Source organism: Lissotriton vulgaris, chromosome 7 (genome assembly GCF_964263255.1).
Source record: "Lissotriton vulgaris chromosome 7, aLisVul1.2, whole genome shotgun sequence".
NCBI classification, from domain to species: Eukaryota; Metazoa; Chordata; class Amphibia; order Caudata; family Salamandridae; genus Lissotriton; species Lissotriton vulgaris.
In genome coordinates, this window is record NC_141695.1 from 691,206,861 (window position 1) to 691,218,956 (window position 12,096).

General features: G+C 45.9%; 1 protein-coding gene across 5 annotated transcripts in view; it reads right to left on the reverse strand.

The window, feature by feature from the left end:
* The window catches only part of POLG2 (DNA polymerase gamma 2, accessory subunit), a 278,334-nt gene that overhangs the window by 150,705 nt on the left and 115,533 nt on the right, over window positions 1–12,096 (reverse strand). For 3 of the 5 annotated variants that reach the window (XM_086930918.1, XM_086930920.1, XM_086930919.1), the window contains one exon: window positions 3,271–3,444. In XM_086930918.1, coding sequence (XP_086787044.1) covers window positions 3,271–3,444 — 174 coding nt within the window. The remainder of the gene's footprint in view (window positions 1–3,270; window positions 3,445–12,096) is intronic. The other 2 variants (XM_086930922.1, XM_086930921.1) reach the window with 1 other exon arrangement.

Sequence of the window (12,096 nt, forward strand, 5' to 3'; positions counted from 1 at the left end):
TCTTCATGTGGTCAGCAAGAATGGAGATGGACATTATAGCTAATTCCTACAAAACCTGAACTAGGGCTTACATCAAGCATTGCACAGAGCTAGACTGCCTGATGCAAAGACCTCGCTGCCAGGACAATCAAGTATTTTTGTCTCTCAATATGGAGGAGCGGTCAGGAAAGCTTTGGGGTTCGATTTGGCCATTGAGGCTTGTATCACCAAAATATCTGGTGAAGTATGTGCTGACAAAAAGTAAGGTCCAAAGACGCAAGTCTATGACGCTGTGCAATTTGTCTGAGGACTGCTGGTCCCAACAAGTATTTCTCCCAGGCAGCCAGAACTGGTTCCAAGAATGCTTTATTGAAAGGCAACAAAGGTTCTAAAACCGATGAGGATATCTGTAGGATTTCAGTCAATATACAGGACTTTGACTCGTCATTGGGGAAGAAGAACTCCTGTATTCATGGTGCCCTTCTAACCACAGATGTAAATGAACAAACCTCTTCTGAACGCAGCAGCCTCTGAGGGATAAGGAATGTCCCCTTCATGAAATGTGTCACGGTGCCTAGCATTTCGTACATCTAGGTAAAGGCCAGGGACTACATTGTAAAGAGGAATGAGGATGTGGTCGGCAGATTCTCTTCTTCCATGCACCCATAGATTCTATTCAGCATTTCCAGAGCATCAGCTTCTGAGTCGTAAAGTTCCTCTATCCAAATTTCTTGGACATTGGAAGGTGCTGCACCCTAGGTTTGTCATCAAAAAAGACACAAACCTTTTCTTTGGCCACTCAGATATTGACTTCGAAGATAGAAGTAGCCCCGAAATAAGCTCTAACGGCAGAAAGAGCGATTTTGCTAAAGTTCGCTTTGAAGGCCTGAGAAACGAGGGATGGCGCCATAGCGGCAGGGGCTTCTTTAAAGCATTGGTGCCAAGGCCAGAGGCTCTGGAGGAATGGAGTCGGATGGACCCAGGTCGGAGCTGCTGTAATCACCAATCCCGCAGTTTTAGTGAGTAGCTGGAAAGCCCCAGAAAAACCCAGACAGAGTGGCTGGATTTCAAAGTACTTTTAAAGCCATAGTGTACAATTGTTTCAGTCCAAAACAGTCTTTTACACCGATATTGAAAAAGGTCCCTTGATTCCTTCATGAACTTATCACATCATTTATCCACAGAAAGGCCCATTTCTTGGAGGAAGACAAGCAGAGGTCAGGGTCTCTTAAATGCTTTCATCTCCCTCCTTTCACCATTTGCTCTTAAAGAATCTCACGGTGTACTTTCCCACACGCTCTTTTGTTCCTCCTTCTAAGTCAAAAGACGTACAGGTCAGGGTTTCCTGTATGCTTTCAACTCCCTTCCCCACCCATATGTACTGGGGCCTATGAATGGAGCACTGAGAGGGGTTGCTTTGGTGCTTTCCCTGCCCACCTACTGCGATTGGTTTTTCCAGAGACCATTTCCTTTACTGCTGCATTCCGGTCTAGGAGGAGTGAGTGTTTCTTCCTAGCAAAGGGGGCGGGGTATGAGATGAAGAGAAGCCTGGCTTCCTGAATCTCCTTTGAAGGCTGCTGTGTATCACTAGCGAGAAGTTGAGTAAAACGTTCAATCCCTTCCAGGGAAAATGAGTAAACCACTGCATTTGTGGCTTCTGTCCGGGCAAACCTAAGCAAATTGTTACTGTGTTACGATGTTGACTCCCTACCCATCCGTTTCTGGGCGTCGCCCCATCCACAGGAGCCACAGAAGGAATAGGTGCAAGATGCCAAATCTGATACAGATCCCATGTTGGTCTCTTGTAAATGCATGAACAAGGCTCGTTCATATGGGAATTCTGAGTTGACACCGTCCATGTAGGTTCTATTTCCATTTCTTTTTTATGTAAAGAGGAACCTAAGGAAGAGGCCCTGGGATGGAGTGCCTCGACTGTACATTCTTTACTCGTATATATGGCGAAGGTCTCCTAGAAGGCAGGGCAGGGTCTCAGCCACAGTGGCCCAGATGGTAGTGTGGCCAGCCTGAAGATGTCCAGCGTGGCCTATCGAGAGGTCCCAATCAGAGGGGAGTTGGTAACTCTAGCTTGATAATCTTCAGAACTGCAATCGCTTTTACAATGAGGAAGAGACTGGCATCAAGCCCCAAAGGGTGCCAGGTGTGGAACAATTTATTTGAGAAACAAGAGGACCTCTTATGGCGTTTTTTGTGGGGGGTTTTGGAAGATTCGCTGAGGGATCACTGCCTATCTAGTGAATTAGATGAAGGCTGGTAGAGGGACAGCTTTGAAGGGTCATTCAGGATCCTTGCTAAAAAATAATCTAGCCTCCTGCTCACCACAGGCCTTCATTAAGCATAGTAGTGCACAAATTACTTTACAAGGGGGGTCAATATCGGATTCATACCACCACATGCAGATGCCTAATGAGTCTGATTAGGGCACCTAACAGCATTATCAAGGGGGTTTAAATACCAGAGCCTTAGGACGCAACATATGAATTGGCTGCTGTTGCTGAGAAATTTGAAACACCAAAAAAAGCCGTAAACTGTGTTGATGAGGATAGCGAAAAAACAAAACGGATGCCAGTCGGTGCCATACATACCATGAGATCATCACATCCAGGTTAAATGAAGTCATGATTGAAGCAAAGTGGAGCCTCCTGGCGGTGCTGAAGAGGTACTTCTGAGGGAAAGTTTTTGCGATCCAGTCGAGGAGTCTGGATTTAAAGTATCCATCAGAATTGTGCACACAAGTTTGAGGTGCAGCATTGAGGGGAACCCAGTATCCTGACATAGGCAGACCCACTCAGGACTTTTCTAGAAGAGATAGAGCTGAATTAATTTTCATGGATGGCTTTTTAGGGTCTCGGATTGCTACTGAGTTATAGGGATGCGGTCTTGGAAAGGTCCGCTCTGGGAGAAGAGGTAGGTTGAGAGATATGCGAGAGCTAGTCCTTAAGACATATCAGATAACTTATTAATTATTTGTCTTACATTTACTTTTGCTTTCCTACTCCTAGGCTCAGTATGGATCGGTGACACCCTACGGTTACACTGACTGTACATGTTGCTAAAGTATTACTCTGTAAGCAATGTCTGGGGTTTTCTTAGCTGAGTCTACTAAGATTACATTTTGAAAAAAGTTGTTGTCATATGACTGCTGTACGTCTTTATCAAGATTTAAAAGATCTAATAGTAATAATAAAAAAGGGTTAGACATCAGTTCTAAAAGTGACTAAAAGCTGAATTTTAACAATCATTACCAAGGGTAAAACAGTACATATTACTTACATATAATTTTGACTCATTCTCCTGGTGCATCTGTAAGAGCTCATTTTCTCCGACAGCCTGTAGTGTTTCAATTTCTTCCTTTCCCCAAGGAAAACTGTAATACAAGCGACATCCTTTGTTGCCATTTTCATCCTGGTAGTCACTGCTGCTTATGTTTGATGGACCTATTGCAAACTAAAGGATCAAAAATATAATCAACCGTAACATCCAACTGCAGGCTCAGGCTACCAAATGGGTTCATTTAATAATTATGAGAAATTGGTTTGCCAAGATCATCTACTACTACTAATGCACAGCTATTTGAATAGGGGCTGTACCTGTAATGTAAACACAATAGTATATCGAAAGCATTAATCGTAAGTGTTGGAAATTGGGTTACTGGTTGAGGGGGTTAAAATCCTACTCAGGCAACAAGCATAAGTTCTCTCAGGGTGAAGTCACAAGCAACCCCAAATTAACCTGTGCTTAACCCCCTGGTAGCTTGACACACAATAGTCAGGCTTAGCTCAAAAGCAATGTGTAAAGTACTTATGCAACACTTCAAACAGTTCTAGAGTGATAACACAACACAAATAAAATCTGATACCAAATTAGAAACATAGAGTAAAATGTAATAAATTATTTGAGACCAAAACAACAAAAATCCATTTAGTAGAACCAAAGATTTGCAATTTCAAAGTAGTACATGAAAATAGTGCCTAGAAGTACAAAGCGCCAACTGTGGTTATCTGGTCACGCCGGACTGAGACAATGTCATAAGCTCAGGCCAACCGCAATGAAGAGTGGTCTGGATAACAAATTATCTTATATGCTCGGTTGCAGAGAGTTGCGAGATCCTGCTTGAGTATGAAATGCACAACGGCAATTTTAAGGAAGCTGAAGGAGCTGAGATGCAGAGTCCTGCGTTGTTATCGAGGATGCTTGCGGTGCGAAGTCCTGCGTCGAAGATTCATCATGCACTGGTGGTTCTGAAGAGGCTGCGATGAAATGTCCTGCGTCATCCTCGTTGATGCCATCGATGAGGTGCTTGTGATGCAAGGGCCTGCGTCAAGTATGCGTTTCGCAGTGGCGATTCAGAGGAGGCTGTGGGATGCGATATGAGGTCCAGCATCGGGATGCGTTGTGATGCAGCGGTTCAGACGTGGAGATGCGAGGGGATGCATTGCCCGGAGTCAGTTCTGCTCTCAGGACCACATCTGGGCTCGCATAGCATCTTCAGGCCCACTTCCAAGGATTCAAGACTGGGATGGCACCACTTAGAGGGCAAGACTCACAGGAAGTAGAGTCCAGACGCTGGGTTCAAAATGGAAGGCTCCTTTTCTGTCCCTTAGGCTCTGAATAGGAGTTCAGCCGCCTAGCCCTTTGACTCACTCTGGTGGTCCTCGGTTCAAGATGCAGGTCCAGTCCTCTTCCCTCAGGCAGTTGTGCAGCAGAGTATCCGTCCTTCTTGAACAGAAAGACACCAGTCTATCACAGGTCCAGAGGTGTACTGAAGAGATGGGTCTGAGGTTTACTATTTATACCTGGTGCCACATTCAAGTAGGAGAAGGTTCTGGAGGTTTCCACTCAGACGTGTTTGAAATGTCCTGCCTCCCTGCACTGGCCCCATCTTGTTTGGGAGTCACAAAACATTAGTGTCAAAACCCTTTGCGAGTATGCTGGGCAGAGCCTTTATGATGTGCAAATGTGCAGGTGTAATAGGTGACGGTTATGTTATGTTAAATATGCTTCTATAGCGCACGACTCACCCGGGGGCATCTCGGCGCTTAGGTTCCTCCTCCTTTAGTCAGAGATGGCCCATCCTGCCAACATCTATTCCTATTTCTCTCAAGGACCAAGGTTACATGCTGCAGGAGCCAAATGGTTAGGACAAGAAAATGCAAACTTTGTAAAAGTGCCATTTTTAGAAATGTGACTTAAAATCTGACTTCGCCATTAAAGAGGGTTTTAAATTACAATTCATTAGACATCACAATTGACATCCCTACTTGCTCCCAATTGAAAGTTAGCACTTAATAAATGTAATACAGTGCCAAATGTTATCCTATGTTAGAGGTAGACCTTACAATAATGAAAAACGAATGTAAAAATTGTTCACTACCAGGACGTGTTAAAGTTAAAAGTACTTGTCCAACTTTTTAAATACACTGAAGCTTTTCCTACAGGCTGTTTAGGGCCTACCCTAGGGGTTGGTATATGAATTAAAAAGGAAGGTTTAGGTCTAGCAAATAATTTATTTTGCAGGGTTTAAACTGAGCACATACGCTGCAATGGCAGGTCTGAGACATCTTTAAAAGGCTCATCAGGGCCTATTAAACAGGTCTATTAGTCCAGTAAATTTCTTTGTATTAAAATTTTAATATGTGGCTGTGTGCCGGCAGGCAGGCACATCCAGAGGGAGCATTTGTTGCCAGTCTATGTGAATCTTCCCCAGTTGTGAATGTAGTACTGGTTAGCAGTGGTAAAGTGACAGTCCTATGATCAACAAAAATGGGATCAGCAAAAATAAAAATAAATGGAGGAGTAAGGCAAAAGTTTGGGAAAAGGCCACACTAAGGCTAACAGGTCTAACAGGTGTCCACCCTAACGCCTCACTGAAAGCGGGGAGACCTACCCAACCTCCTGGGAGTTCTCATCACTAAGGCAGAAGAACCTGGAGAGACCTTTGGCATTGGCATGGTAGATAGATGGACCACCTCAACAGCTTGAGATTCTCAGCCAGTATTTGCATGAGCCATCTGAGTGGCCTCTGGTCTGTCTGAACCCAGAAGTGAGTACCAAACGGGTATTGTCTCAACTTCTGCAGTCCTCAGACCACAGCAAAAGCCTACCTCTCAATTGCACTGCACCTCTGTTCCAGGTGGAACAACCTCCTGCTAATGAAGGCTACAGCCATGTTTTAAGCATCCATCTGCACAATGAACTAGTTGGAGATGGCAGGAGCCTTGAGTACTGGTGCTGTACACATGACTTTCTTGAGGGTGTCAAAGGCTTTCTGACAGTCCTCTGTTCAGATGGCCTTTTAGGTCTGCTTCTTCAAAAACAGCTCAGTTAAGAGGGCAACAATGGTGCCATAACGCTTAACCACTTCCATGATTGTGACAAGGTCAACTCGTCATGGGTTTTACCTGCCCTGTGCTTATGACGAGTTGACCTTGTCACATAACATGGGATTTTGAAAATGTCAGCGCAGGACGGGAATGGACGGTAGTAATGATGCGGTTAATAACCCTCCTGTAATATTCTGTGACACCCATGATGGCCCTCACCTCAGTCTGTGTTTTGGGGAGTTGCCAGGCCATGATAGTCAAAATGTTGACCTGGAGGGGCTGCACCTTGCAACCACCTACTATGTTGCCAAGATACACCACGGGACTCTGCCCTATCTGGCACTTACTGGCCAAGATAGTCAGTCCCAACTTTTGCAGAGCGCGGAACACCTCCTGGAAAAGTAGAGGTGTTCCTCCCTACTGGAACTGAACACCGCTATGTCATCTAGGTAGGTGGTTCAAAATGTCTCCTTTCCAGTCAGGGCCCTGCTCACCAAAGTCTGAAAGATAGCAGAAGTATTCTGTAAGCTAAAAGGCATCACCCTAAACTGGAAGTGGCCATCTGGGGTTGAGAATTCAGACCTCTTTTTTCCCCCTTAGTCAGAGCAATTTGCCAGTACTCTGATGTGAGGTCACAGATACTAAGGAACTTGGCAGTGCCTAGCCTGTCAATAAGCTCATCAGCTTGGGGAATGGGGTGAGCGTCAGGCTTGGTGGCTGAATTGAGTGCCTGGTAACCCATGTAGAACCTAAGTTCTGGGGTGGTGCCCGGTGGGGCAACCTCGGTGAACCAGCATTACTGGGCTGGACCAGGGACTGGTGGAGGGCTCAATCACTGCTAACACCAGCATCTTTAAGACTTCCTCCTTGATACTGGCCCTCACGGTTTCTGACAGTCTGTACATTTTGTTCTTAGGAAACCAAGTATCAATTTTGTGGGTACACAAGTGAGTGAGTGCAGGTGTGAGGGAGAACAGAAAAAAAACCTGGCAACAGTTATTTTGCTGCTCTGGGGTCAGAGAAGGGGAGAGGATAACACGCTCTACTGACCCATGATGCTCCATGGGAGACAGGAGGTTAGGGAGACATTTGCTCTCTTCTTCCATTCCGTCATGTGTCAACAAGAGCATGGAAACTTCAGACCACTCAGTGGGATTTGAAGTGTTTTATGTGTTGCACTCTTAAGGGTTTCCAAGAGTCATAAGGTCCACAAGGTAAGTGGCATCCCCTTCCGCTTCTTCACCTCATTTGAGCCTATACAACAATAATAATAATAATAATAATAATAATATGAAACTTATAATGCGCTCAGCTTACCCTGGGGCATCCCGGCGCAGACAGACCAAAAGGAGAGACTCAACTAATCCCTACTGTGGAAACAGGTAGGTCTTAAGAAGTTTCCTAAATAGTAGGATCTTGGGCTCAGAGCGAATCTTGAGGGGCAAAGAGTTCCACAGAGTCGCCACCTGCACAGAGAAACGCCTGCCCCCAGATCGAACTCTCCTTACTCTCGCTGACTGCAGCAGATGTTTTTGGTCCGAGCGTAAAAGACGTGGGGGCTTATACGGACGGGCCATGTTAGAAAGGATGGGGGGGCCTTTGCCATGCAGAATTTTGTGGGCCGTGCATAGCGCTTTAAACTTCACCCGCTCCTTCACGGGGAGCCAATGAAGCGTCTTAAGGGCCGGGGCAGCAGACTGTCTTCTAGGAACATCCATAAGAAGTCTAGCCGCTGCGTTTTGCACCTGTTGGAGGGTTTTAAAGGTCGCTTCGGGAGCGCCGAGGAACAGCGCATTCCCATAGTCGAGCCTCGATAGGATTAAACCACGTACCAGAAGCTTCTTTGCTGGATCAGGAAGCAGTGGTAACACCTTTCGGGCTGACCTCAGTAGACCGAAGCAAACCCCCGCGGTCTTCTTGGCGTGGGTCCTGAAGGACAGATCTTCCTCCAACCATACTCCCAAGGACTTGATCTCCTTCTTGGGAGATCGTGGCTCACCAAGAGACCGGGGCCAACAGCTAGCAATAATGGAGGGACTGGAATTGCCCAGGAGCATCAGCTCAGTTTTTCCTCCATTAAGCTTTAAGGCAGAGTTAGACATCCAGCGATAGACATTGGCAAGGCAGTCGTGTAACACCTCAGGTTGTTCCGCCAGCTGAGTGAGGCCCACCACCAGCTGAGTATCATCAGCATAGCTGATGATCTTCACCCCCGAAGGGGCGACCACTCTTTCAAGTGGAGTCATATATATATTAAATAAGGTAGGGCTCAGCGATGAGCCCTGCGGGACTCCACATTGAAGGGGAAATAGGGCAGACTGCTCTGCTCCTTCCCAGACTTGGTAGAAACGGTTGGAGAGAAAAGATCCCAACCATTTCAGGGCCGTCCCTGAGACACCTACCTCTGACAGACGTTGGAGGAGCACCTGATGACTCACGGTGTCAAAGGCAGCACTCAAGTCCAGGAGGATCACTGCCACTGACCCTCCTGTATCTAGAGTGCTCCTAGCTTCCTCCACTACTGCCAGCAAGGCTGTGTCGGTTCCCTGGCCGGGACGGAAACCAGTCTGGGAGTCTCCCAACAGGTGGTTGGACTCTAGATGGTGAGAGAGCTGGCGGTTAACCAGTTTCTCTTCAACTTTAGAGAACCCAGGCAGAAGTGAAATTGGCCTGAAGTTGGTCAAGTTGGATGGGTCCAATCCTGGCTTCTTCAATAAGGCTTTTACCACTGCCTTTTTCCATCGCTGGGGCACTGTGCCATGAACAAGTGACAGATTTAGGAGGTCGGTCAGCGGGGTAGACAGAGTATTGGCCACAAGCTTGAGGTATTTTATGGGCACTGGGTCACTTGGAGATCCACTCTGCAGCTCTAGCAGGACTTTTATCACCTCCTCTTCTGAAAAGGGACCAAAATGGGCTAGCTCAATTGGGCATGATATTTGACAAGCAGCCGGCTCCGGGATTTGAGGGATATCGGGCAAGAAGGATAATATTTTCTCTATTTTAGAATGGAAGAAGCTAGCCAATTCCTCACATTTTTCTTTGGGATTGTCATGCACAACTGGCGGGACCGGGGCTTTCAGAAGTTCCTTAAAAATTTTGAACGATTCTCCTGAAGAATTACTTGCCCTCTCAATCCTATCGCTAAAAAAGTTCCAACGATCTTGGAGAGCTCCGAGCTCTACAGGCTTCAATACCCACACCTTCTGGCCAGGCTGCAAATCCACCAGAGTGCCTTCCTACCGGAGTTTCATTAGCTCGACTGGCCTCAAGATTGTCTTTAGCCTTTTTCCAGAAGCGCTGCACCTGGTTACAGAGAGCCAGCACATAGTGGACTTAATCCTGAGGGGGTTTCCTGGGAGCTTGCTCCCACTCCTCATTCACAAGGCTGAGATGTCCCCAACAGGGTGTCCATAGAGGAGCTCAAATGGACTAAGCACAACCTCCTTCTGTGTCATGAACAGCAGGCATGGTAAGAGGACATCCCACTTCCGCTTTAGGGGCTCAGGCAGGCCTATAATCATGCCCATGGGGATCTTCTTGAATCAACAAACCCATTTGTTTGAGGGTGGTAAAGTGTGGAGAACTTGTAGGTTATTCCACACTCTTCCCACATGGCCTTCAGGTACTCGGACATGCAGTTAGTGCATCTGTCAGACACTACTTCCGTGGGGAACCCCACACGAGTAACAATCGCCATCAAGGCCCTGGCCACCACAGGTGCAGTCATTGACCTCAGCAGAAGGGGCCCAAGGTACCAGGTGGTGTGATCCACCAAGACCAGATGAACCTGTTACCAAAGGCCGTCTTGGGGTCCAAGGGACCAACAATGTCAATGCCCACCCTTTCAAATGGAGTGGCAACAACAGGCAAAGGAACCAGGGGAGCTTTCAGCTTTTTCCTTGCTTTTCCACTAGCCTGGCAGGTGGGACATTGCCTGCAGAACGTATCTGAGGCAGACTTCATTTGGGGCCACAGAAGTGGGGCACAAGCCTGACAATGGTCTTTGTGGAAAACATGTAATATTTTATTTGGCATAAGCAACAGCCATTTTGGCTGTGGCATCCATTTCCTTTCCTTCGTAATTTTCCCGCCCTCTGCTGCTCGTCTTTTTCTGCCACTGCTATCTATTTTAGTTGACTTCCTGACTCCGCTAAAAGCAATGTACATGCTGAGTTTGTAGCTGCCAGTACATCTGTTGTCTGTCAATCATTTCTGCTGCCATAAGCACTCCTGTTCCCCCTCCCACTTTGCTGACCATCTAGTTTTCATCGGCCCTTGTTTGTTGATAACTATTTCCAAAACTTGTTCTCCCTATTTCTGTTCACATGCTTACTGAGCAGAAAACCTGTATAAAAGACCTATGTTCTGTGGCTTCAGTGTACTACCTTCTACAGCACCTGAGAGTGCTGTGTGGTCCCACTTATCAGTGATTAATAAACTTGTTATTTATTTCTACTCCAGTGCTGATCTCTACTTTGTTGGTTTTTGTACCCATGGACAAAAGGGTGACCCTACACCAGTGTACCCCTAAAAAAAGGAGTACATTTCCACAGTTGGCGCCAGACTCTTGAGGCCCCATTGGACACGCGGCCATCCGAAGGAGTGGTCTTGACGGAGGATTGGAATTTTGCTGAGGAAGCGCACTGCACGAGGAGACCTTTGTCTTTGCAGGCCGACGTGACTTTCCCAGTTTTACCGATTTGACCCTCCAGGTGTTAGTTGATCTCAATTGGGGTTTTCTTTGGCGCAATTTTGGAGAGACCATTAGGTCGACAGGAGATCAGCAGGTGGGAATTGGAGTCTTCTGTTTGGTAAGGTCGCTAAAGTGGCACTCCTGATTTGTTAAGCCTGGGCTTTTTGTTTGAATTTGTTATTTAATTTTTGCAAAAATTGAAGGCAGGTAATGTGGAGATTTTTTTCCTTTTAAAGTATTTTTAGTAGTAATATTTTACTAATATTTGTAGAATATGCCTGCTCTCAGCACACTCCGTAGGTGGTGATGCTGCTCTTGTGGTACCAAAACTAGTTTAGGACAAAGTCAGCCGGGTCCCCCAGAGGGAAGGCCTAATCGAGATATGTATGTCAAATATGGTATTTCTTCCATAATGTACGGTCCACTATGGAACAAATACACACAAAACAGATTCTGATCTACAATTGCCAGTGAATGGGTCATTTGATTTTAAAAAGGTTCAATATGTAGAGCAGTGTTTATGTGGGGGAAAGAAATGCGAGAGAGCAAAAAAAGCAGAAGCTAGAGCAACAAAAAAATACAACGAAAAACTATATATCAAAAAGAGCTAGAATTAAAAAAAATAAAGAATAGAAGGAAAAATAGAAAAAGAAGATAGAGAACGTTGATTAAAGAAAAATGGCCAGTACCCTATTAGGAGCCCTATTTATCCCATACTTAATAAACCTCAGGATGAATTCATCTTATTAGATCGATCCCCACCCAAGTATAAATTCCCCACTCCAAGTGCCCCTGTGGATGAGGATTGACCTTGCCAAATATTGATATGTTATTTGGGCTTATTTTGCCTCCTGATATGTGGAGAACAATACACAAAATAGATGATAATGTAGCATATGTATGATGACACCTGGGAACATTTAGAACAAATAGATGCGGAAAGGGAGCCTGCGCAGAAACCTCAGAAGGAGAGATTAGATCTTCCTAAAGCTATTGTGACTAAGTTAAAGACTCTCATACCCCCTAAGAAAATAGATTGGACTAAGTTAGAGTCCTGTAAACAGAAAACGGATTAGGCAG